Here is a 26,992-nt window from a genome sequence, read left to right on the forward strand (position 1 = left end):
TTTTATTATTGTTATAAAGATTAAAATTATAAATATTGGTGTCTTACAATATTTTTTGCTTAGAATGCTCAACTCCTTTAAATTCTAAATGTTATTTTTTCAAACTTTTCACTTCTGCCTGGACTGGTCTTTTGATGAATGAAGTTTGTCCTCATTTTATAGAAACTCCGGTAATTTTTCATCCGGCTTCGTACTCTTGTTGGCGAAAAGAAAGACTGACAAGTTTGTTTTGATTTACGACGTATTTGTGAAATATTTTAAGACTTTTATTATTTAAAAATAATGTTATAAGGGAAAGCATAGCCAGAATCATGAAAATCAGTACTTTATGCCGACCTGTCATATGGTATTAAAGCACAGATATGAATATAGTCAGCACTGGCGAAATAACAGACGCTGTCTGTGGTGATATAGGCACCACACAATTAATGGAAGATCATCGCAATCCCAGTGTGCCAAATAATGCATCGAGTCTGGGACCAAGTAGTCGTTTTCAATTTTCTCGGTTTTCTTGCTTGCGTTGTTTTGGTAAACTTCTTAAATATTTAATACGTCTAAGGAACACACCTGAAGAACTGGAACAGCGTTGCAAATCTAAAGAAATTGACAAATTTTTAGAAAAGGAAAAACAAACGTTTCGTCGGCAAGTATGTAGACAATACAAACAAAACAATTGCTTGTGTTGAATGAGTGATTTATATTTAGGTAAAATTATTATTACTTGGAGCAGGCGAGTCGGGAAAGTCCACATTTTTAAAACAAATGAGAATAATACATGGCGTAAATTTCGAGCCAGAACTTATAAAAGAGTACCAACATGTGATATATCAAAATGTTATACGTGGTAAGTATATATATGTTTTCAAATAAATTGTTGGTGTTTCATGATTTTTTTTTTAGGTATGCAAGTTTTGATCGATGCTAGAGAAAAGTTGGAAATTCCTTGGGGTAATAGCGATAGAGAAAGGGATGCATTAGACACGAAATATATGGAGTGTAGCTCAATTGAGGCTGACAAATTTATCCAGTACGCTGCAACTATAAAACGTCTTTGGCAAGACCGTGGAATCAGACGAGCATACGAGCGCCGAAGAGAATTTCAAATCGTAATATTATTCCAATAGAGATTTCATTAAATGTTTAACTTTTTTTTTCTTAAGAGTGATTCAGTCAATTATTTTTTGGACGATATCGACCGATTGGCTACACACGATTACATCCCTACAAAGAAAGACATTCTACACTGCCGCAGAGCAACTAAAGGAGTATATGAATTTTCTGTTAAAATTCAAGTGAGTACAGCTAATAACTAAGACATGATTTTAACAAAGACTTTAAGCCGATTACATACATGTATTTCGTTTTCATTCGTATATGCCTGTTTTTAAGCTTTATTTCGAATTACCCTATCGTTAGGCTTTAAATGTCTCGTTGACACACATTTCCCGGGAAACTCCAACGGACAACGTGACGCCAGAAGAGTTTGTCACTGGTATGCATTCGTCGGAGGTTATTGGAGAAATTGTGTCTGAGTCGAAAATCTTTTGAGCTATACAAAATTTCGACTCCTTAAAGTCGCCAGGCCCTGATGATGTATTACGCGTTAAATTACATACTGTGTCCGAGAGAATGGCCCCTTGCCTTAAGGAGATTTACTCTGCTTGTATCAGCATGTTGTTGTTGTTGTTGTAGCAGTTTATTGTGTACTATCTTTCGTCTGCTTGATTCTGTTGAGTGTCAAGACCCAGGAACTCCGCGACTAAGATGGGATGCGTCCACAGGGATCTGGGTCTGAGTCGAGTGGGTCTGGCCGGGCAGTTAAACAGGTGACGTGTATCGTGCGGTCCCTGGTTACAATCGGGACATACATCTTGCACGTCGGCATCAATCCTAGCTCTGTGAGAATTTAGGCGGCTGCATCTGCCGGAACGTAATTGAGCCAGAACCACTCTGGTTTGCCGGAGGAGGTCGATTTCTTCGGGTGCAATGGGTGGCGGTCGTTCTCCAAGGACTACATTCACCCGGTAGCCAATTAACGCGTCTGCTACCGTGTCTGCAAGAATGTTGTTCAGACCCGCTTGATATGCCGCTTGATCTAGAGGTTCTCTCTTGTAGCGCTGGACCTCACGCTCTAGATCGTGTAGATCAACCTTAAGGCTTCTGTGCGGTGGGTATCTATCCACAAGATGATGATTTGGATGATTTCTGCGATAACAGCCCAAAAGGTATTGCTTAGACAGCATGTAGTTATTTCTTCGCACTGGTAGGATCTTTGTCTCCTGATGGAGGTGGTCCACATGAGAACTTAGGAGACAGCCCGTCGCAGTTCGGAGGGCGGCATTCTGACAGATCTGAATATTAATCCACTGCGTGTCACAAAGTTGACGTGACCACACTGGCGCTGCATAACTTACCACAGACCGGCCAATTGCTTGTACGTGGTCAACAAGGTTTCTTTGTCTGCACCCCAAGTGCTGCCAGCGAGTGACTTGAGGACCTTGTTTCTACTTTTGACTTTATTGCAGATTGCTGTGGCATGTGGGGAGAAAGTGTAGGAGCTGTCAAATGTGACGCCAAGTATTTTGGGACACTTGATGGTCGGAATCATTTCTCCATCGACCATCACAGTCAGCTCAGAATTCACCTCACGCGTATTTGTAGTGAACAGTGTGGCTGAAGATTTGGTGGCGGATATCTTCAGATTTCTTGCAGCGAAATATGAGGCAAGCTCGTTGAGGTAGACGTTCAACCTATCGCAGATGTCATCAATGGGTGGGGGCCTGATGCCATGATCGTACAGTCGTCCGCATATGATACGATCTCTATGCCGTCTGGAGGAGGTGGGATGGAGGAAAGGTAGAGGTTAAACAGAGCCGGAGATATCACCCCACCTTGGGGAACTCCCTGTTTCACTCTACGGTGTTTTGACTTCTTATCCCTAAATTCCACAAATGACTGGCGGCCACACAGATAATTCGCGACCCAACGTTTCAGGCCTGACTGGAGGGACGTGTTGGCGATGTCCTCAAATAATTTGGCATGGCTGACCGTGTCGAATGCCTTCGATAGGTCCAGTGCCACGAGGACCGTCCTATCACATGGCCTGGGTTGATTGAAGCCACGGCAAATGTGTGTGGTGATGGCATACAAAGCTGTTGTTGTGCTGTGCAGTCTCCGAAATCCGTGTTGATGCTCGGCAAATGGAAATTCTCCTACGAGGCTCGGGAGGAGTAATGCCTCAAGCGTCTTAGCCACTGGTGAGAGAAGGGAGATCGGTCTGTACGACTCCCCCAAACTCGGGTCTTTACCAGGCTTCAGTAGCGGGATCACTCTGCCCATTTTCCAGACATCGGGAACTATAAGAGTGTTCAATGACAGGTTAAGGACAGTGGTAAGGTACTCAACTCCAGGTGAATCCAGATTCTTCCGCATCAATGTAGAGATTCCGTTGGGGCCCAACGCCTTTGAAGATTTGGCGCCACGGATGACATTCGTAACTTCGCCCACGGTAAATTGTGATGGCTGTTCATCGGCTCGGAAACCACGAATACGGCGAATGACTCTCCTCCTTGTCCTGTCTCTCGCGGGATGCACAATAAATTGACGGTTGAACAACCTGGCGCACCTCTTCGGATCAGTCACGGTTATCTCGCCAAAAGTGACTGAGGTCCTATCGTCCCGTCTACCGGGGTTCGAGAGAGACTTAACAGTGGCCCACAGTTTGCCTGCACCGGTGCCTAAGTTACATTGCTCCAAGTGTTCCAGCCACAAATTCCGTTTATGTTCGTTGATCGCAATTGTTTATTTCCAGATTCAGCTCGCTGATTCTGGGGTTAGCGGGGTCCATAACACGAATCCCATCACGCTCGTCTGCGAGTACCACTGCTTGCGCCGGGAAATTGGGTCGCACTTGGGGTATTCGACCGGCTGGTATAAAGCGAACGGCTGCTGCGTTGATGATGTCCCGGAACTTCCTCTCGGCCACAAGCACATCAGAGGGGGGTGGCAGTTCACTGAAGCGGCGATTGGTATACTCTCTGAAGCCAGTCCAATCGGCCTTCTTATAATTGATGAACGTCCGGCGCTCAGAGGTTATGAAGACGGGTGGTCGGTCGATGGTGAGAATTATGGGGAGGTGGTCTGACCCCAAAGAGATGACGGCTTGCCAGGATACGTCACTCAGGAGATCAGGGGATGCAATTTTGATGTCTGGCGAACTGCTGCACCTCCTCGTAATCCTAGTGGGGTCATCCTCATTCACCGTGCAAAACGTGGAGCTATCTATATGCTCTGCCAAAGCTATGCCACGCTGGTCGTTACCTAGGGGAGAATGCCATGACGTGTGATGCGCATTAAAATCCCCCAGAACCAGACGATTATGGCCAGATAGCAACCCACTTATGTCGGGTTTGTAAGCCTGGCCATAAATCGGGACAAAGCTACCAACCGGCGGTATATACACGTTGTATATCTCTATCTCGGCAGTACCAGACCTGACTGCTACCCCCATACATTCCATGTATGGGTCACTAGCGTCAAGCGCAGGCGAGATAGGTCTATACTGCACGGAATGGTGTATAACGAAGGCCAATCCCCCACCTCCATTCCTTGAGCGATCCTTACGTAGCACATTGTAGCCGTGACAACTGTGCAAGCTGCAGGTGTTAGTCAGCTTTGTCTCCTGGATCGCTGGGACCGATATGCTCTTCCGACTCATAAAATCTACAATCTCATCAATCTTGCCTCGCAGTCCATTGCAGTTTAACTCCAAGAACGATACATTTCCCGACACTGGCCTGGCAAGAGATCGGGGGGTCACATAGTCCGACGACGAGGACGCCGAAGGCGACGACGGCGACGCTTGTGACCCACTGCTGGCTATGTTCGCACAGCACCTAGCGACATAGCCAGTATGACTATACTCCCGTAGCGAAGTTAGGCCAGAGCAAGAACGGAAATATACCCACTCCAAGCACCGGTTACACCTCACCGACACTGACCGATGATGAAGGCGGTTCTGGCAAACGGAACAGAACCAGTGTCCGGGGTTCTTTTCAATCCCGGCACGGACCAGAAGCATACGGAGAAGGCACTCCGGGATGTGCCTCTCCCATGACGAAAAAAGACGAACACGTACACTGAGGCGGCAGCCCTTGCCGATGAAGATTCCATCGGGTCAATCCGGTGCGTACAACCGGCTGCCATGGGATTGTGTATCAGCATGTCGTATATACCTGTGGGATGGAGAGACATAAAGGTCATGTTCATTCCAACAGTAGAAAAACCTTACCTTACGAAAGCGGAAGATTTTCGTCCTATTAGTCTATCATCCTTTTCGCTGAAGACTCTTGAGACGTTGATAGAAACATATCTTAGTGCATAGATCCCTGGAGATCGCCTGTCTCGGCAACAGCATGCATACAGTAAGGGCAAGTCCACTGTAACAGCCATTCACGACCTAGTCGTCTATATGGAGGGTTCTCTCGCCGTCGAGAAATACACAATGCTAGCTTTTATTGATATTGAAGGTGCTTTCAATAATGTAAAATCGACGCCCATCATGAAAGAGCTGAAGTTTCTAGGCACCAACACTACCGTAAGAAAGTTTAATACTATTGTCTCTGGAAGAAAAGGTGTAAAAGTGGTCGCGTATGCTAATGACGTGGCAATTGCCGTTACGAGAAAGTTTCCCAGCACTCTAGGAGATATACTTCAGGAAGCTCTACGTGCGACAGCGAAGTGGGCTATAAAAAGTGGTCCAGGCGTAAATCCATGCAAGACGTAGTTCTTTCAGAAAGAAAAACAAGTTACCTACAGTAGCACCTGTCTCTTTGGGAGGAGGAAATGAAAGCCCAAAATACCTGCGTGTTTTGCTGGACAGGAAATAGAACTTCAAATCAAATATTTTGGAGAGGTCAAGAAAGACAACTCTTCCCAATATACCTGCAAGAGAGCTATTGGCAAAAGTTGAGGTTTTAAACCGTGTATCATGCACTGGGTATATACTGCCCGACACAGGATAGCTGTGAGCATCACACAGGCTGGAACATTGAGGTCCGATCTGTGTGGTTGTAGATAGTGGAATGCTCCATTCGAAGTAGCTGCAACTGCAGTCGCGGACAATCAGCGGTATCGAGCGGAGAGTCTCAGTGATAGGCCGGACGTCACCGGCTCTTGCACAAATACTGAGTGCTCGTGATGCTCGATTTTTCCAGCAGCGATTGGTTCTTTGGACCGGAACGAACTTGCTCATATACATGAGCTTGACGAGGATCGCCACCTCCACGTGAAAATGTGCCTACAACAACAACAACTGCAGTTGTCAGACCTTTATTTCTATATGGTTGTTCTTGTAGCAGTATTTTGGGTTCTATCGCGCCGGATTGATCCGATGGAATCCTTATCGTCAAGGGTTGCCGCCTCAGTGTACAATAAGTGTATTTTATAGGGTGTTGTGGTCTGGCGGAGATCTTTGCAATAAAAAAATGGTGTAATAGCTAATATGTAATGTCATAACGACGATGGGGAAAAATATCTTTTCCAACAGCCAGGCAGCCATTAAACCCCTGGAGAATGTATTTCTGAATTCAAAAACCGCCCTCGAATGTTGCAGATCTCTCAACGAGATGGCTAAACCGTTTAAAATTCAACTGTTCTGGGTGCCGGGGTTGTGGGCATTACGTGCCCTGGTCTAGACTTGAAGAGGTCTACTGCTTTACTGTTGCTTGCTAGAACGGTCGTCTCAGTCATTGTGTCCGTCATGACACGTCACAGTCTGATCGGAAAACTTGCTGACAGACTGAAGGTTGCAAGTAATGATTTTTGTAGAAGCTGCGAGGACGTAGAAGAAGAGAAGTGTGCGGAGAAGGCACTCCAGGATGTGCCTATCCCATGAAGAAAAAAGGCGAACACGTGCACTGAGGCGGCAGCTCTTGCCGATTAAGCATTCGTCAAAAACGTGTGATGGCAGACTGCCACTTAAATCTAACCTAACCTAGGCTTTAATTCTAAAAACACGGTTTTTGCAACATTCAACTTCTCGACTATTATTTTTAACAAGAGATGTTGAAGCGAAAATAAGAAATGTATACGACTACTTAAATTTTTTATTCAATAAGAAGCAAGCCTTTCCTACGTCCTTATTAGTGAAAAGGTGAACTTTTTGGAACACAATAAGATTCAAATGAAAATTGATACCCAGTTGTTTGGCCCCAGGAACACGAATCTGAATCCTGTTAATGGCAATGACGCGAGAAAACAACCCTATGGGTTCCAGCCTAGCCAAAAATGGGTTTAATTTGAAAGGAATTAATGAGCAAATTATGAATTTTTAAAAATGCGAACCTCTCAACCCTATGCAATATGGGTGTCAAATGAAGGAGTAGGCAATGAGGTTAAAAAAGTAAACAAACGGAAAATAGATGGAGCTAGAGGCTTTAAAAACCCAAAGTTAAAAAAATCACAATTTTTGAGTTGTTGCCCTTTTTATAAACAATTTTTAGCAAGTCGGGTCTACATTAAAAACCCAGGGACTGAAATCTGTTTTCGACTACCTAAATAGAATACTGCAGACAGAGATCCGGTCGATCACAGAATGCGTGAGGTGGTGTGGTATTCACGCGAGGACGTCGAGTGTCAACATCTTTACGGACAGTAAACTGGCCACGAGGGCAATAACAACCAGGACGGTAAGGTCATGAACAGTCTTTGAATGTAAGATATAGATTAACGCGTTCTCTGAGAATGGCACAATCCGCATCGTTTGGGTGACGAGTTATAGCGGAGTAAGGGGGAATGAAAGTGTAGAGGATATGGCAATGATGGTCAGTGGATTGCCATCAGTAAACACCAAAGCACCCTTTTTCGACCTATCCATAACTAGCAAGTTAGGTTCCAGTATAGAACCCCACCATAGAATGGGGTATAGTCACATATTAACCATTGTCTTATAAACATATTACAATGGACTGAAGAAAATTCTTTTCGAATCAATCCACGTAAAACTAAGACCATATTGTCTGCGGGCGCGCTGTGGATATTAATGTTTCGTTGGGACAAGTGAGATTCGATTTCGTCGATCAGTTCAAATGTTTGGGAGTGTTGCTTGAGAGAAACCTTGACCGGTGCCGCCCGGCCTCTCACTGAGACTCTCCACTCAATACCGCTGATTGTCCGCGACTGCCGTTGCAGCTACTCCGTATGGAGCATATCACTATCCGCAAACTGTGGACGCGCCCGGTATCCCGCAGCTAAGCTTTCCGTGACAGCAATGAACACCAAATAGATCGGATCTCAATGTTCCAGCCTGTGTGGTGCTCACAGCTATACCGTGCCGGCTTCCTAATTATGTTAACAGTATTAATCAGGGATCCGAAGCGGGTACTTTTTTTCCTCTCTGCTCCAGCAATTTTTCTTTCGCTACGCTCCCGCTCATTTAAATTGACACCGTGATCTATGGGTTGATATATTAATTTTGTGCCCTAGTACGTTTACAATATCAAACAATGTTCAACTCCGATTATATGTATTCTTGATCGCCGTCTATATCAACTATATCCTTATAAAGCTCCTATGTAAATTGATCTCTGGAATTGATTTATTAAGCCTCTAGAGGGCACAATTCTTATCCAATTTTGCAAACGAGTTTCTTTTATGACCTCCAAAATTTTTGTAAAGTATAGTCTCAAACGGTCCATAACCGTTTATAGCTCCCATATAAAACGAGCTCCCGATTGTACTTCTTGAGCCCCTGGAAGAGGTAATTCTTATCTGAGTTGCCTGAAATTGTGTATAATTTCACCTACGCCCTCCGACTCCAGTTTTCTAGAGGGCAAAATTATTATTTTGACTGAAATTTTGCATAATGATTTCTTTTATAACCTCCAACATCCTTGCCAAGTATAGTCTGATTCCGTCTGTATTGCTCCTATATAAATGGTTTATCCGACTTTACTTTTTAAGCATATACCGCAAGCAATTCCTAACCAAATTTTTTAAAACAATTTTGTTCGGTCGTGCGGAACTTTGGATACCCGTCACCACGGATATATTTTTTTCCCATTTTGTTATAAACATACTATATGTATATTAATGTCCAAGCATGGGCAGATTTAGATCATTTTCGGTTCAGGTACCGAAAAGCCTTACACAAGTCACTTTAGGGATAATATATAAAAAAAATTTGAACCAAATTTGTTTCGGATAACAGGAAATCTAATCTAAATTTCTCTAAATTTCAGCATAATAGCAAAATACGGCTTCTTATGGGCTTAAGACCCTAAATTGGCAGATCGGTCTTTATGGCATTTACTAGCTGACCCGGGCCCGCTCCGCTGTGCCTTCTTTTACTTTATATGGAACAAAAGTTTCCTTGGAATATTTATTTTCGACAATTAAAGAGCTTTTAGTGAAATACCATGCTACGAAAATAGTATATCGCTTGACTAACAATTTAACAATATAAGTGCCTTTGTCCGAATCCCAAATGATTTTTATTGGTCTACGAATTTAAGTTTGGATGTAAAGTGTACTCCATTCTTTAAATACTTTATTTCGGCCCTCTCATGATATCTGATTTAGGGGTGTTTTCGGGGGTGAGGTGGTCTCCCACGCACTTGGTCCTGAAAAAATATCAGCATCGTGCTCTTCTCTCAAATACCATTTATTTAAACCGCTTATTGGCATTGGTTTAGGGGAGTTTACACGATGAGGCGTCCCCCAAATACATGACCCAAAATAGGTTATCAAATTCCTTTTCTAATCTTAAATACCACTTATTGGCATGGTCGAAAATTTTTTATACCCACCACCGAAGGATGGGGATATATTCATTTTGTCGTTCCGTTTGCAATACATCGAAATATCCATTTCCGACCCTATAAAGTATATATATTCTTGATCAGCGTAAAAATCTAAGACGATCTACACATGTCCGTCCGTCTGTCCGTCTGTCTGTTGAAATCACGCTACAGTCTTAAAAAATAGAGATATTGAGCTGAAATTTTGCAGAGATTCTTTTTTGTCCATAAGCAGGCTAAGTTCGAAGATGGGCTATATCGGACTATATCTTGATATAGCCCCCATATAGACCGATCGGCCGATTTAGGTTCTTAGGCCCATAAAAGCCACATTTATTATCCGATCTTGCTGAAATTTGGGACAGTGAGTTGTGTTAGGCCCTTCGACATCCTTCCTCAATTTGGCTCAGATCGGTCCAGATTTGGATATAGCTGCCATATAGACCGATCCTCCGATTTAGGATCTTAGGCTCATAAAAGCCACATTTATTATCCGATTTTGCTGAAACTTAATACAGTGAGTTGTGCTTGGCCCTTCGATATCCTTCGTCAATTTGGCTCAGATCGGTTCAGATTTAGATATAGCTGCCATATATACCGATCCTCCGATTTAGGGTCTTCGGTCCATAAAAACAACATTTATTATCCGATTTTGCTGAAATTTGGGACAATGAGTTGTGTTAGGCTCTTTGACATCCTTCGTCAATTTGGCTCAGATCGGTTCAGATTTGGATATAGCTGCCATATAGACTAATCTCTCGGTTTTAGGTTTTGGGGCCATAAAAGGCGCATTTATTGTCCGATTTCGCTGAACTTTGGGACAGTGAGTTGTGTTAGGCCCTTCGTCATCCTTCCTCAATTTGGCTCAGATCGGTCCAGATTTGGATATAGCTGCCATATAGACCGATTTCTTGATTTATGGTTTTGGGCCCATAAAATGATTATTTATTGTCCGATGTCGCCGAAATTTGGGACAGTGAGTTAAGTTAAACCCCTTGACATACTTCTGCAATATCGGTTCAGATTTGGATATAGCTGCCATATAGACCGATATCAAGGTTTTAGGGCCATAAAAGAAGCATTTATTGTCCGATGTCGCTGAAATTTGAGACAGTGAGTTTGGTTAGGCTCTTCGAAGTCCTTCTGCAATCCGTCCAGATTTGAATATAGCTGCCATATAGACCGATATCGCGATTTAAGCTCTTGGACCCATAAAAGGTGCATTTATAATCCGATTTCACTGAAATTTGACACAGTGACTTATGGTAGGCGTTTCGACATCCGTGTCGTATATGGTTCAGATCGGTTTATTTTTAGATATAGCTAGTGTACTTTTAGTATTTGGTCCAAATCGGAACATATTTTGATATAACTGATATGGGACATAAGGTATGAAATTTTCACCGAATTTTGATGAAAGGTGGTTTACATATATTCCCGAGGTGGTGGGTATCCAAAGTTCGGCCCAGCCGAACTTAACGCCTTTTTACTTGTTACCCTTTGCGACGTGTTTTGGGGGAGGGGTGATTCCCTAAATACATGGTCCTAAATTTGGATATCAAATTCGTAATCTACTCCCAAATACCTTTATTTGAGCCCCATTTTGCGATGGTCACTAAAAAATAGCTGCTTGTGGGGTATTTTGGGAAAGGGGTTGACCCCCAGAAAATTGGTCCCGAAAGTGGGTATCAATTCTTGCTCTACCCTCCAATACCTTTCATTTAATCTCCACATTGACATGGTCAGTAAATATGGCCGATTTAGCGGTGTTTTAGGGATTGGCGTGGTCCCCCAAACACTAAGCCCGGAAAATATATCAGCAACGTGCTCTATTCTCGTATATCTATATATGATTTATTTGTAGCCCATATTTTGGGAAAGCGGTTGACCCCCAGAAAATTGGCCCCGAAAGTGGGTATCAATTCTTGCTCTACCCCCCAATACATGGTCGGTATATATGGCCGATTTAGAGGTGTTTTGGGGATTAGGGTGGTCGTCCAAACACTAAGCCCGGAACATATATCAGCAACGTGCTCTATTCTCATATATCTATATATCATTTAATTTTACCCCGTATTGCCATTGCCCTCAAAATTGGATATCAAATTCGTTTTCTAATCTCATTTAAACTCCTTATTGCAAAAGTCAGCAAATATATCCGGTTTGGGGTATTGGCCCTTAAAACTATGAACTAAGACCAAATTTGTCTTGGTGAGGAAATACGTCCTATTTGGGGGTTGTTATGGTGGTGGGACGTCCGCTAGACAGTTGGCCCCTAATATTGATGTCAGATACGTGGTCTACTCCCACATACCTTTAATTTGAGCCCCATATTTCCATGGTCGGCAAACATGACCGGATTGGGGGGTGTTTTGTGGGATTGGCGGCCACTCAAAACCCCTCTTATTGCAATAGTCAGAAAATACTTCAATGGGTTGTGTGGTGGGGGCTGGGGTGGCCCCATAGACACCTTTCCCGAATATTGATATCAAATTCGTGCTTTACTCCCAAAGACAATTCATTTCAACCCCATATTGCAATGGTCGTAAATTTTTCCCCTTTGTGAGAGGCGGCCCCCCAAACACTTGGTTCCAATTCTACTTTCATTTGAGTCTCATATTGCCATGGTCGTTAAATATGTCCGATTGAGGGGTGTTTTGGGGCTTGGGATGGTCCCCTTGGAACTTCGTCCGACAATTGGATATCAGATACGTTTTCTTATCCTAAATACCTTTCATTTGAGTCCATTTTGTCGTGATTGGTCCAAATATATGTTTGGTAGGTTTTAGGGTGTGTCAGCCTCCCTAGGTACCCGCACCACCCATGTCCGAGATCTGGCGTTTCTGAAAATTAGGGTAAGGGGGAGGATCCGCCCCGACTTCAGATGTCAAAAAATGTAGTACCCTATTTTCACCACGGGGTCATTATGCACCATCTGTGAAAATTGCAAGAAAATCGATTCAGCCGTTTCTGAGTCTATAAGGAACACACAAACATACAAACAAACAAACAAACAAACAAACACAAATTGATTTTTATATATAAGATATATTTCAATGTTACTTTGTACTACAAACCTGACCACCAGTAAATGGTTTGAATCGTATTGTTATTCCTTTCATTTACTATTACTATTTGTTTTGGCTAAGGAACCTATTATACGTAAGATGTTTTTATCAGGTATACAAATACTTAGTATTCACCCTTATTCCCGTTGTCGAAGGCGAAAATCGATAGCAGTTGTTGTTGTTGTTATTGTAGCAGATTATTGTGTTCTATCTTTCGTCTGCTTGATTCTGATGAGTGTCAAGACCCAGGAACTCTGCGATTAAGATGGGGTGCGTTCACAGGGTCTGGGTCTGAGTCGAGTGGGTCTGGCCGGGCAGTTAAACAGGTGACGTGTATCGTGCGGTCCCTAGTTACAATGGGGCATACATGTTACACGTCGGCATCAATCCTTGCTTTGTAGGAGTTGAGGCGGCTGCATCTGCCGGAACGTAATTGAGCCAGAACTACTGTGGTTTACCGGGGGAGGTAAATTTCTTCAGGTGCAATGGGAGGCGGTCGTACTCCAAGGACTACATTCACCTGGTAGCCATTTACCGCATCTGCTACCGTGTCTGCATGAATGTTGTCTAGACCTGCTTGATATGCCGCTTGATCTAGAGGTTCTCTCTTGTAGAGCTGAACAGATCTGAATATTAATTATTCCACTGCGTGCCACAAAGCTGACGAGATCACATAACTGACGCTGCATAACTTACCACAGAGCGGCCAATTGCTTTGTATGTGGTCAACAAGGTTTCTTTGTCTGCACCCCAAGTGCTGCCAGCAAGTGACTTGAGGACCTTATTTCTACTTTTGAATTCATCGCAAATTGCTGTGGCATGTGGGGAGAATGTGTAAGAGCTGTCAAATGTGACGCCAAGTATTTTGGGACACTTGATGGTTGGAATCATTTCTCTATCGACCATCACAGTCAGCTCAGTATTCACCTCACGCGTACACGTACATTTCTGTAGTGAACAAAATACGCACACGCGTATGTGAACAATGTGGCTGTAGATTTGGTGGCAGATATCTTCAGATTTATTGCAGCGAAATATGAAGCAAGTACGTTGGGGTAGACGTTCAACCTATCGCAGATATCAACAATGGTTGGGGCCTGATGCCATGATCGTACAATCGTCCGCATATGATACGATCTTTATGCCGTCTGGTGGAATGGAGGATAGGTAGATGTTAAACAGTGCCGGAGATGTCACCCCACCTTGGGGAACCCCCTGTTTCACTCTACGGTGCTTCGACTTCTTATCCCTAAATTCCACAAATGACTTGTGACCAGGTAATTCGCGACCCAGCATTTCAGGCCTGACTGAAGGGACGTGTTGGCGATGTCCTCAAATAGTTTGGCATGGCTGACCGTGTCGAATGCCTTCGATAGGTCCAGTGCCACGAGGACCCATATCACATGGCCTGGGTTGATTGAAGTCACGGCAAATCTGTGCGGTGATGGCATGCAAAGCAGTTGTTGTGCTATGCAGTCTCCGAAATCCACGTTGATGTTCGGCGAATGGGAATTCTTCTACGAGGCTCAGGAGGAGTAATGCCTCAAGCATCTTTGCTACTGGTGAGAGAAGGGAGATCGGTCTGTACTCCCCCAAACTCGGGTCCTTTCCAGGCTTCAGTAGCGGGATCACTCTGGCCATTTTCCAGACATCGGGAACTATAAGAGTGTTCAAGTACAGGTTGAGGACATTAGAAGATACTCAACTCTAGGTAAATACAGATTCTTCAACATCAATGTAGAGTTTCCGTCGGGGCCTAACGCCTTGGATGATTTGGCTCCACGGATGACATTCGTAACTGCGCCCACGGTGAATTGTGATGGCTGTTCATCGGCTCGGAGACCACGGATACGGCGAATGGCTCTCCTCCTTGCCCTGTCACTCTCGGGATGCACAATAAATTGACGGTTGAACAACCTGGCGCATCTCTTCGCATAAGTCACGGTTACTTCACCAAAAATGACTGAGGTCCTGTCATCCCGTCTACTGGGGTTCGAGAGTGACTTAAAAGTAGACCACAGCTTGCTAAGTTACATTGCTCCAAGTGTTCCAGCCAAAAAATCCGCTTATGTTCGTTTAATACCCTGTTTATTTGCAGATTCAGCTCGCTGATTCTGGGGTTAGTGGGGTCCATACAACGAATTCCATCACGCTCGAGTACCACTGCCTGTGCCGGGAAATTGGGCCGCATTTGGGACATTCGACCGGCTGGTATAAAGCGAGCGGCTGCTGCGTTAATGATGTCTCGGAATTTCCTCTCGGCAACTAGCACATCCGAGAGGGGTGGCAGTTCACTGAAGCTTTGATTAGTATACTCTCTGAAGCCAGCCCAATCGGCCTTCTTATGATTGATAAACGTCCGGTGCTCAGAGAATTATGGAGAGGTGGTCCGACCCCAAAGAGATGACGGCTTTCCAGGATACGTCACTCAGAAGATCAGGGGATGCAATGGAAATGCCTGGCGAGCTGCTGCACCTCCTCGTTATCCTAGTGAAGGCATCCTCATTCACCGTGCAAAACGTGGAGCCTTTAGTCTGTTCTGCCAAAGCTATGACACGCTGGTCGTTACCTAGGGGAGAATGCCATGAAGTGTAATGCGCATAAAAGTCCCCTAGAATCAGACTATTATGGCCAGATAGCAACCTACTTATGTCGTTGTTGTAAGCTTGGCCATTAATTGGGCCACAGCTACCAACCGGCGGTATGTACACGTTGTATAGCTCTATTTCGGCAGTACCGGACCTGACTGCTATCCCCATGCGCTCCATGCAGGGGTCACTAGCGCCAGGCGCAAGCGAGATGGGTCTACATAGTTCGACGACGAGGACGCAGAAGGCGACGACGACACGACGCTTATGACCCACTGCTGGCTGTGTTCGCACAGCACCTTGCAACATATCCATTATGACTATACTCCCGTAGTGAAGTGAGGCCTGAGCAAGATCGGAAATGTACCCACTCCATGCACCGGTTACACCTCACCGGCACCGACCTAAGATGGAGGCGGTTCTGGCAAACCGAACAGAACCAGGGTCCGGGGTTCTTTTCAATCCCGGCACGGACCAGAAGCGTGTCGCGAAGGCACTCTGGGATGTGCCTCTCCCATGACGAAAAAAGACGAACACTAACACTGAGGCGGCAGACCTTGGCGATGCGTACAACCGGCTGCCATTGGATTTGGAAGATTGTTAGATAGGATGAGGGTGATGGCGACCGGTGACATGCAGTATTCGTACTAAACTCCGGCTGCATCGCAGACCTCAACAAGTCGAATGGAGTTGTATCCTACGGATTCAACAAGTTTAAGCTGAAAGTCTATAGAAGCAGTAGGATTGGAGAATCAGGACTCTCATGACAAGATCGAACGAATCTTGTGAAGATGAACCATGGGTGTGTGTAGGAATGATTTGTGGACTGAGAATTCCTGGATTTAATCTACACAAGGGTACGGGGAATGTGAGACACAGGGCTTGTATTCTTGCAAAGATTAGTCTAATTGTTTTTCTTTTTCCGTCGCCAAGCACTGAAGATTCAGTAGTATCCAACCTTGAAATAAATAAGTCTTATTGCTGACTGGATTCCCTATATATGTCACACGATTCTGAGATTCCGCCTCCAAGGTTTTTGGCTGAAGCCGCTTCTGCAGGGAAAAAGAGCTTCGTTGTAGGAAGTGGTGCTTCCACATTCTGCGCGACTATCCCTTCCAGACCAGAAAAGAAGCGTAGAATAAAGACGTAATGGTCAAGCGGATCACGAAGGCCTTGAGTGTCTCGCTTGTGTCAGCATGTCCTACTGCCAAGCCATGGGGCAAACAGCGACCGCTATGGTGGACCCCAGAACTGGTTGTTCTAAGGAAGGACTTCAGAAAATTCTTCAACAGAGCGGAAGCCACAAGGGCAGCACATGATTGGGACGTCTACTAGTGTGAGCTAAGAAAATACAAGGGCGGGCTGTGAAAGGCTCAGAACAAATCCTGGGTGGAATTCTGCAGCTCCGTGTAGGATACATCTGAGGCCTCTAGGCTAAGGAAGATCCTATCCTCGAGACCTACTACGGTGGGATGTATTCAGAAGTCAAATAATGTATGGAGAATGTCTAGTGAGGAAACACTAAAACTACTCGTTGATACACATTTCCCGGGAAACTCTCCAGCGAACAACGTGGCTCTAGAGGTTGTCACTGGCATGCATTCGTCGAAGGTTATTGGGCAAATTGTGTCTGAGCCGAAAATACTTGGGCGATAAAAAGTTTCGACTGCTTTAACCGACCTTTTAAATTTGTAAAGATCGAAAACGTCATATACTTGTATTAAACGTATAAAAAGTAGTAAACGTCATAAATCTCGAAATTTTTTTGCTTCTTGTTTAGGTTCGAAAATATATCATTGTTTTAAATTTATTGTTGTTGCTATAGCGCCTATATAAATTTTTCAAAATTCTTTTTGTAGTCTATGCGTTCAAGATCAGTTATTTTTGGCTGGCATTTACCACAGGGTTAACTACCAAACAGCATCGTCTTTTGCTCTCGTCAATACTCTTTTTTTTCTACTCTTAGAAAGTGGTTATGAATTTGAGTTTACTCTTACTCTTTGTTTTGGGGTTGCATTCACATATCGTTCATGTGCAGGTTATTGAACCCATAAAAGGATAATTTTTTATACGATTTCGGGGAAATTTGGAACAGTGAGTTTTGGTAGACCCCTACACCCTTTTGTTGAATGTGGTCCAGATCGGACCATATTTGGATATAGCTGCAATATAGACCAATCTCCCGAAATAGAATATTGAGCCCATAAAAAAAGCATTTTTCATCCTATTTCGATGAAATTTTAAACAGTGAGTTTTATTAGACATCTACATTTATTTGTCGAATGCAGCATAGGTCGGACCATATTTAGATATAGCTGCCAAATAGACCGATCTCCCGAAATAGCATATTAAGTCCATAAAAGGAGCATTTTTCATCCGATTTCGATGAAATTTGAAACAGTGAGTGCTACATAATGTGCAGCATCTACTGTTCTTTTTGAATCTGATAAAATATTCTTAGCAAAAATCGTCTTAAAAAACTTTGGACGAGAAACAACGAACCACCTTTAATTGGCAGAATGGGCAAATGTAATTAAAAATATTTTTATTATTTTACATTCTGTACCCATATTACATTTATCAAAAGAAACTCCCATACATCATATATTACCAATTGTTAATACCAACAATCACACAATCTCATGGCAGCCGGTTGTACGCACCGGATTGACCCGATGGAATCCTCATCGGCAAGGGCTGCCGCCTCAGTGTACGTGTTCGTCTTTTTTCGTCATGGGAGAGGCACATCCCGGAGTGCCTTCTCCGTATGCTTCTGGTCCGTGCCGGGATTGAAAAGAACCCCGGACCCTGGTTCTGTTCCGTTTGCCAGAACCGCCTTCATCATCGGTCAGTGTCGGTGAGGTGTAACCGGTGCTTGGAGTGGGTACATTTCCGTTCTTGCTCTGGCCTAACTTCGCTACGGGAGTATAGTCATACTGGCTATGTCGCTAGGTGCTGTGCGAACATAGCCAGCAGTGGGTCACAAGCGTCGCCGTCGTCGCCTTCGGCGTCCTCGTCGTCGGACTATGTGACCCCCCGATCTCTTGCCAGGCCAGTGTCGGGAAATGTATCGTTCTTGGAGTTAAACTGCAATGGACTGCGAGGCAAGATTGATGAGATTGTAGATTTTATGAGTCGGAAGAGCATATCGGTCGCAGCGATCCAGGAGACAAAGCTGACTAACACCTGCAGCTTGCACAGTTGTCACGGCTACAATGTGCTACGTAAGGATCGCTCAAGGAATGGAGGTGGGGGATTGGCCTTCGTTATACACCATTCCGTGCAGTATAGACCTATCTCGCCTGCGCTTGACGCTAGTGACCCATACATGGAATGTATGGGGGTAGCAGTCAGGTCTGGTACTGCCGAGATAGAGATATACAACGTGTATATACCGCCGGTTGATAGCTGTGTCCCGATTAATGGCCAGGCCTACAGCCCCGACATAAGTGGGATGCTATCTGGCCATAGTCGTCTGGTTCTGGGGGATTTTAATGCACATCACTCGTCATGGCATTCTCTCCTAGGTAACGACCAGCGTGGCATAGCTTTGGCAGAGCAGATAGATAGCTCCACGTTTTGCACGGTGAATGAGGATGCCCCCACTAGGATTAGAGGAGGTGCAGCAGCTCGCCAGACATCTCAATCGCATCCCCTGATCTCCTGAGAGACGTATCCTGGCAAGCCGTCATCTCTTTGGGGTCAGACCACCTCCCCATAATCCTCACCATCGACCGACCACCCGACTTCATAACCTCTGAGCGCCGGACGTTCATCAATTACAAGAAGGCCAATTGGACTGGCTTCAGGGAGTATACCAATCGCCGCTTCAATGAACTGCCACCCCCCTCTGATGTGCTTGTGGCCGAGAGGAAATTCCGAGACATCATTAACGCAGCAGCCGCTCGCTTTATACCAGCCGGTCGAATACCGCAAGTGCGACCCAATTTCCCGGCGCAAGCAGTGGTACTCGCAGACGAGCGTGATGGGATTCGTGCTATGGACCCCGCTAACCCCAGAATCAACGAGCTGAATCTGGAAATAAACAGGGTAGTCAACGAACATAAGCGGAATTTGTGGCTGGAACACTTGGAGCAATGTAACTTAGGCACCGGTGCAGGCAAATTGTGGGCCACTGTTAAGTCTCTCTCGAACCCCGGTAGACGGGACGACAGGACCTCAGTCACTTTTGGCGAGTTAACCGTGACTGATCCGAAGAGATGCGCCAGGTTGTTCAACCGTCAATTTATTGTGCATCCCGAGAGAGACAGGACAAGGAGGAGAGCCATTCGCCGTATTCGTGGTCTCCGAGCCGATGAACGGCCATCACAATTTACCGTGGGCGAAGTTACGAATGTCATCCGTGGCGCCAAACCTTCCAAGGCGTTAGGCCCCGACGGAATCTCTACATTGATGCTGAAGAATCTGGATTCACCTGGAGTTGAGTACCTTACCACTGTCCTTAACCTGTCATTGAACACTCTTATAGTTCCCGATGTTTGGAAAATGGGCAGAGTGATCCCGCTACTGAAGCCTGGTAAAGACCCGAGTTTGGGGGAGTCGTACAGACCGATCTCCCTTCTCTCACCAGTGGCTAAGACGCTTGAGGCATTACTCCTCCCGAGCCTCGTAGGAGAATTTCCATTCGCCGAGCATCAATACGGATTTCGGAGACTGCACAGCACAACAACAGCTTTGCATGCCATCACCACACACATTTGCCGTGGCTTCAATCAACCCAGGCCATGTGATAGGACGGTCCTCGTGGCACTGGACCTATCGAAGGCATTCGACACGGTCAGCCATGCCAAATTATTTGAGGACATCGCCAACACGTCCCTCCAGTCAGGCCTGAAACGTTGGGTCGCGAATTATCTGTGTGGCCGCCAGTCATTTGTGGAATTTAGGGATAAGAAGTCAAAACACCGTAGAGTGAAACAGGGAGTTCCCCAAGGTGTGGTGATATCTCCGGCTCTGTTTAACCTCTACCTATCCTCCATCCCACCTCCTCCAGACGGCATAGAGATCGTATCATATGCGGACGACTGTACGATCATGGCATCAGGCCCCCCACCCATTGATGACATCTGCGATAGGTTGAACGTCTACCTCAACGAGCTTGCCTCATATTTCGCTGCAAGAAATCTGAAGATATCCGCCACCAAATCTTCAGCCACACTGTTCACTACAAATACGCGTGAGGTGAATTCTGAGCTGACTGTGATGGTCGATGGAGAAATGATTCCGACCATCAAGTGTCCCAAAATACTTGGCGTCACATTTGACAGCTCCTACACTTTCTCCCCACATGCCACAGCAATCTGCAATAAAGTCAAAAGTAGAAACAAGGTCCTCAAGTCACTCGCTGGCAGCACTTGGGGTGCAGACAAAGAAACCTTGTTGACCACGTACAAAGCAATTCAGATCTGTCAGAATGCCGCCCTCCGAACTGCGACGGGCTGTCTCCTAAGTTCTCATGTGGACCACCTCCATCAGGAGACAAAGATCCTACCAGTGCGAAGACATAACTACATGCTGTCTAAGCAATACCTTTTGGGCTGTTATCGCAGAAATCATCCTAATCATCATCTTGTGGATAGATACCCACCGCCCAGAAGCCTTAAGGTTGATCTACACGATCTAGAGCGTGAGGTCCAGCGCTACAAGAGAGAACCTCTAGATCAAGCGGCATATCAAGCGGGTCTGAACAACATTCATGCAGACACGGTAGCAGACGCGTTAATTGGCTACCGGGTGAATGTAGTCCTTGGAGAACGACCGCCACCCATTGCACCCGAAGAAATCGACCTCCCCCGGCAAACCAGAGTGGTTCTGGCTCAATTACGTTCCGGCAGATGCAGCCGCCTCAATTCCCACAGAGCTAGGATTGATGCCGACGTGCAAGATGTATGTCCCGATTGTAACCAGGGACCGCACGATACACGTCACCTGTTTAACTGCCCGGCCAGACCCACTCGACTCAGACCCAGATCCCTGTGGACGCATCCCATCTTAGTCGCGGAGTTCCTGGGTCTTGACACTCAACAGAATCAAGAAGACGAAAGATAGTACACAATAAACTGCTACAACAACTACAACAACCAACAATCAGATATTAATCATTATATATAGCAGATATAATTATATCTGGCCCCATATCCAATTATATCTACTACCAGATATAGTTACATATAACATCAGATATAATTATATATAATAAGATATGGCAGATCCATTTGGATCTAATTAGATCCATATATGTCTTATCCGAGATATATTTGAAGCTGACTATGTCAATTTTTTTACTCGGATATTAAATTATTGCGAAATCCGAGACTCTATTCTTCGTCAAAAAAAAAAAAAAAAACAAAATTCTAACAACAACACACAACAAGGATAACAGCATTGATCAGAGTTGATTGGTGCCCATTTCGCGAGCAATTAATTGAAGCGAAATTTGTGTTGGCACAGCGGCATATCGCTGACAATTTGCTCTTAGAACTTGGTACCACTTCCACGGAATGTGTTCGCATTGTCTTCGTTATCATTTTTTTATAATGCGTTTTGACAGTTGTTTGGGTGAAAAGTCGAAGTCAGTACTAGGTTTCAATTTTTTTCCATTTTGGTGTATTGTTTATTTTCAAGAATTGTATACGCAATATATTTTTTTTTGGTCAGTTTGAAAATTTGTAATTTGCTTTTTCAGCGTCCAGCATCACCTTTGTTTTGAACCCACTGCATACCAGCTGTTTGAAACTCATCCCTAAAGATGCCATCGCACTACATGTTCTTGTCTTATGATATGTCAAATAGTCTGTTGTTAAAGTTGCACACATAATGTGATACAAATGAAACTAACACATGAAAATCAATTTTCAAAATAGCACTGTTATTTTTTGATTAGCAAAAACATAATAAAACCAGCTGTTTTTGTTGTCAGTTAAATGAAAGCAACCCCAAATTAAGTTGTTTTCACAACTTTATGACTTAACAGCTTTCTCACAACTTTGACACTACTCCGTATGAAGTATTCCACTATCCGCAACCAGTGGACGCGCGTGGTAACTCGCAGCTAAGCTTTTCAATGTTCCAGTCTACGTGGTGCTCACAGCTACCCCGTGCCGGGATAGCTTTCATTTGTCTTCAACCAATATATCAACAATGGGCATTTCCCGTCCGAATGGAAAGTAGCGAAAATTATTAAGACCATATTTGACACGTATGTTGGAGGTCATGGAAGAAGCCGTTGTACAAAATTTCACCCAAATCGGATAATAACTAGGCCTTCTTGAAGCTCAAGAAATCAAAATCCCAGATCGGTTTATATGACAGCTATATCAGTTTACGGACCATTTTGAACCATACTGAACACAGTTGTTGGAAATCATAACAAAACACCTCATGCAAAATTTCAGCCAAATCGGATAAGAATTGCGTCCTCTAGTGGCTCAAGGAGTCAAGATCCCAGATCGGTTTATATGACAGCTAAATCAAAACATGAACCGATATGGCCCATTTACAATCCCAACCGACCAACACTTATAAGAAGTATTTGTGTAAAATTTCAAGCGGATAGCTTTACTCCTTCGAAAGTTATCCTGCTCTCGACAGACAGACGGACATGGCTAGATCGACTTAAAATGTCATGACGATCAAGAATATATATACTTTATGTGGTCTTAGGCGAATATTTCGAGGAGTTACAAACAGAATGACGAAAGGAGTATGGTGGAGGGTATAATGTAAAAATTCAAAAAGTAAATTTTAAAATGTTTTAAATAATATTCCACTGTGCTCAGATCTGCGGTCAAAGACAACAGAACTAACAAATTTCTACTAGAGTTTTTGTCCCTTAATCACTATGACCTCCATATCAATTGCTGTTTTGTTGTTGTAGCAGTGTGTTATACACTGAGGCTGCAGCCCTTGCCGATGAAGAACTCCATCGGGTCAATCCAGTACGTACAACCAGCTGCCATGGGATTGTATTGTACTGTACTGTATTGTGAATTCCAAAAAAAGGAGATGGTTTATATTAATCTGGGTAATCGTTTCGGGGATTTATGTTGTGTTTGAGAATCCTTAAAATAGTTAAATATTTGGAAAAGTTTTTTTTAAACCAACAAGCAAAGTATTTCATTTAAAGACATTTGTGAAGTAATATTTTTTCCTACAAATAACATTTCAATTCAAATAAGAAACCAGAATTAAAAGAAAATTTATAAAGAATTATATCTTAGAATAATTATTGTTAAATGTTTGTCTTTCGAAACAATTTATAGAAAAAAATTTTCGGCACGAAAATTCCACGAAGATTTTGGCTTAAGAAATTTTTATTAACAATCACAAAAATTTTATCTTTTGAAAAAATTACATTGCAATTATTGTTTAAAAAAAAATACATTAAGTGACTAGTGACGAAAAATACCCAGAAATAAGCTGCCTTAGAAAAATTTTAGTTTGATTTAGGAAAGAGGTATCGTAATGGAATTTGGATTAGCGTAAAGCGGACGAGTAAATCAGTTACAACAATTTTTCCCGTCATGTTTTGGGGGAAAATTGGCTTGTCGAAAGTCGGCAATTTTTTATATCCCAGCAAATACTTTTAATTTCTTATTGCATTTGATAATTTCTATAAAAATATAATCATAATTTCTGTTAAAATCATTAAATTAAGCTTTCTTCGCTAAATGATCATAAAATACTAAATAATAAAAAAATAATTTTATTGTTGTAGGGGCTTAGGAAATAAGATTTTTTTCCAAAAATTTTAAATATTAAAAAAAATGTTACGTCAATATACATTCTCTAAATTATGAATATATAAAATTTCATCAAAATCGGACAACGGAATTGAGGATCAGGCGTAATGGATTTAAATTTTGTCTTGAAAAGTATTTATTGAAATTTGTCTATAGAAATAATTTTAGGAAAATGGTGCTGGGGATAGATAAGCATAATTAAAAACCTATAAAAATATTTATGCGAAATGTAGTGTATCAAAATGCAAAATTTTATTGAAAGTTGGCTTTAAAAAATATCTCGAGGTTAGGTTGTCTCTAGAGTTTTTCACTGAAATTTAGTCCTTAAAAATGAATTAAAATGTAGTCTTAACAAAAATTTTTTTTTATAAAAATGTTGTCATTAGGAAAAACTTAATTAAAATGTTGTCCTAAGAAAAAAATAATTTCGAGGGGGGAAATTTGTCTATAGAAACAATTTTAGGAAAATGGTGCTGGGGATAAGCATAATTAAAAAGACTATAAAAATGTTTTTGCGAAATGTAGTGTAGCAAAATTCAAAATTTTATTGAAAGTTGGCTTTAAGAAATATATCGAAGTTAGGTTGTCTTTAGAGAGTTTTTCGCTGAAATTTAGTCTTTAAAAATTCATTAAAATGTAATCTTTACAAACATTTTTTGTTTATAAAAATTTTGTCTTTAGAAAAATTTCATTAAAACTAGTTCAGAAAAAATTGATTAAAATTTTGTTTTTACTAAGAAATTCATTACAAATTTGTTCTTCAGAAAAATAATATCAAAACGGCCCTGGCCTCAGCAAAATCTTTTCTTTGTAACAAATTATAAATATGAAATTTTGTCATTTAATTTCAATTTTTTCTTTAGACAAAATCATTTTGGGGGTGGTGCTCGGGCCCGAGGCCCCCCTGGCTATGTCCCTGGTTCAAACGCATGCAAAAGTGTATAGATCCTAATGGGGAATATTTTGAAAAACTATAAAATAAAACAATTATAAAACCCTCGTATAAGATATTAATTCTGTTTTTCTTTTGCAGAACATTCCATTTGTGTTTGTGGACGTTGGTGGACAGCGTACTCAGCGGCAAAAATGGACACGTTGTTTTGATTCATCTGTTACATCAATAATATTTTTGGTCTCCACATCGGAATTTGATCAAGTCTTGGCCGAAGATAGGTTTGTTATTTTATTTAATAAATAATTATATATATCAAATGTTTTATTTCTTTGCAGAATGACGAATCGTTTGGAAGAGTCAAGAAACATTTTCGATACAATTGTAAATAATAACACATTTAAGGGTATTTCGATTATCTTGTTTTTAAATAAAATGGATTTATTGGAGTATAAAGTTAAAAATCCAGAGACTGATATTCGCTGGTTCTATCCTCAATTTCACGGTAACCCACACTCTCTATTGGATGTGCAAAACTTCATTTTGCAAATGTTTATGACTGTGAGAAAATCCCAACAAAGTCGAACATATCATCATTTTACCACAGCCATAGACACCCGCAATATTAATATTGTATTTAATTCCGTTAAAGATACAATATTACAACGAAACTTGAATGCATTAATGTTGCAGTGAAAGATAACTAATAAACAGGTATAAAAATAAACGTTAAAGGTGTTATCGTCATGATTTTTATTCCTCTTTAAACACACATGAAAACAGTGCCAAGCAATCTGCAAAGTATTTATTTCAAAATATAAAAGTAATTCTAATTTTCAATTATGTGATTAAGCTTTACGAAGAATTTGATTAACTACACGTTTTATGTATTATTTTTTTTTTTGTATTGTATTAAATATATTTTTTACAATTTTCATTCTTTCGATAAAAGGTAATTCCAAAGCTTACACCAAATTAAAAAAATATATACATATATCCACGAACTACAGTTTAATTAAATGTAACTTAATGTGTATCAAGTACCAGAGAGTACTCAAACTATTGACTTTTAGGTATCAATAAACCGGAAATTATAAAATAAACTGAAATTTTTGATAAAAGTCGGAAACATTCTGAGAAAATATAACATTCTAAGTACAACATTGTAAAAATCATTATTACGAATCTTTTTATAAAATGGGCCAAGCCTACCTACAATTAAATCTAATTAGTGGTTATTTTTCGTTGTATATCGTCCAACTCAAACTTTTTATGCGATAAACTGATTCGAATTAAAGTGTATACGTACATATATAGTGCACGTATATAACGTAGTATTTATTAAACTTGTGAATGTTGTTTTTTTTAAGAAAAATTGTTGTTTCTAAGAAAACGAGATTTCATTTTCCATTTTTTCTAAAGGATGACAGACTAATTGAACGATAATCTTTCGCCTTCGTGTGGTAGGCTTTTCCTGCTTTCAGAATGAAAATGACCTTCGTGACCCTCCATCCTACAGGTATATCTGACATGCTGATACAAGCAGATTATATCTTCCTAATTCAACCGGTGATACATCATCAGTGCCTGGCGACTTAAATGAGTCGAAAATTCTTATCGCCCAAAAGATTTTCGGCTCGGACACAATTTCCCTAACAACCTGCGACGAATGCATACCAGTGGCAACCTCTTTAAATTACACATAAAATGGGAATGCGGTACGATGCCACTAATGTGTGTGACCTCTTTTATTTACAGTTCCTAGTATTTTACACACTTGTTGGGAAATAATAAATTTTATTAAATTTTTGTTTTATTTATTAAAACATAATGTGCTTTGAAATTAAAAGCTGTCTATATGTCTATACAGAAAATTTTCATTTTT

General features: G+C 42.3%; 1 protein-coding gene across 3 annotated transcripts; it reads left to right on the forward strand.

The window, feature by feature from the left end:
* Positions 1 to 357: 357 nt before the first annotated feature.
* On the forward strand, positions 358 to 26,874 carry LOC106088831 (guanine nucleotide-binding protein subunit alpha homolog). Of its 3 annotated transcripts, XM_059365252.1 has the most exons (7): positions 358 to 647; positions 706 to 844; positions 901 to 1,106; positions 1,161 to 1,292; positions 25,249 to 25,388; positions 25,446 to 25,821; positions 26,575 to 26,874. In XM_059365252.1, exons 1-6 carry the CDS (start codon positions 363 to 365, stop codon positions 25,801 to 25,803), a joined length of 1,260 nt encoding a protein of 419 aa, XP_059221235.1. In that variant the 5' UTR covers positions 358 to 362; the 3' UTR covers positions 25,804 to 25,821; positions 26,575 to 26,874. The 3 variants fall into 3 exon arrangements, with proteins under 3 accessions (XP_059221235.1, XP_013109978.1, XP_059221237.1); XM_013254524.2 differs by lacking the exon at positions 26,575 to 26,874 and having other exon boundaries at positions 25,446 to 26,453; XM_059365254.1 differs by lacking the exon at positions 26,575 to 26,874 and having other exon boundaries at positions 559 to 643; positions 25,446 to 26,453.
* The last annotated feature ends 118 nt before the right edge of the window (positions 26,875 to 26,992 follow it).

The sequence above is a fragment of the Stomoxys calcitrans genome, chromosome 3, assembly GCF_963082655.1.
Source record: "Stomoxys calcitrans chromosome 3, idStoCalc2.1, whole genome shotgun sequence".
NCBI classification, from domain to species: domain Eukaryota; kingdom Metazoa; phylum Arthropoda; class Insecta; order Diptera; family Muscidae; genus Stomoxys; species Stomoxys calcitrans.

What these genes read in the sequence shown, in the direction of transcription:
- LOC106088831 (XM_059365252.1), top strand. Translation starts at nt 363, where the DNA reads ATGAATATAGTCAGCACTGGCGAAATAACAGACGCTGTCTGTGGTGAT. An exon ending in AACAAACGTTTCGTCGGCAA is followed by an intron (nt 648 to 705) that starts GTATGTAGACAA and finishes ATTTATATTTAG; the next exon opens with GTAAAATTATTATTACTTGG. An exon ending in GCCGAAGAGAATTTCAAATC is followed by an intron (nt 1,107 to 1,160) that starts GTAATATTATTC and finishes TTTTTTCTTAAG; the next exon opens with AGTGATTCAGTCAATTATTT.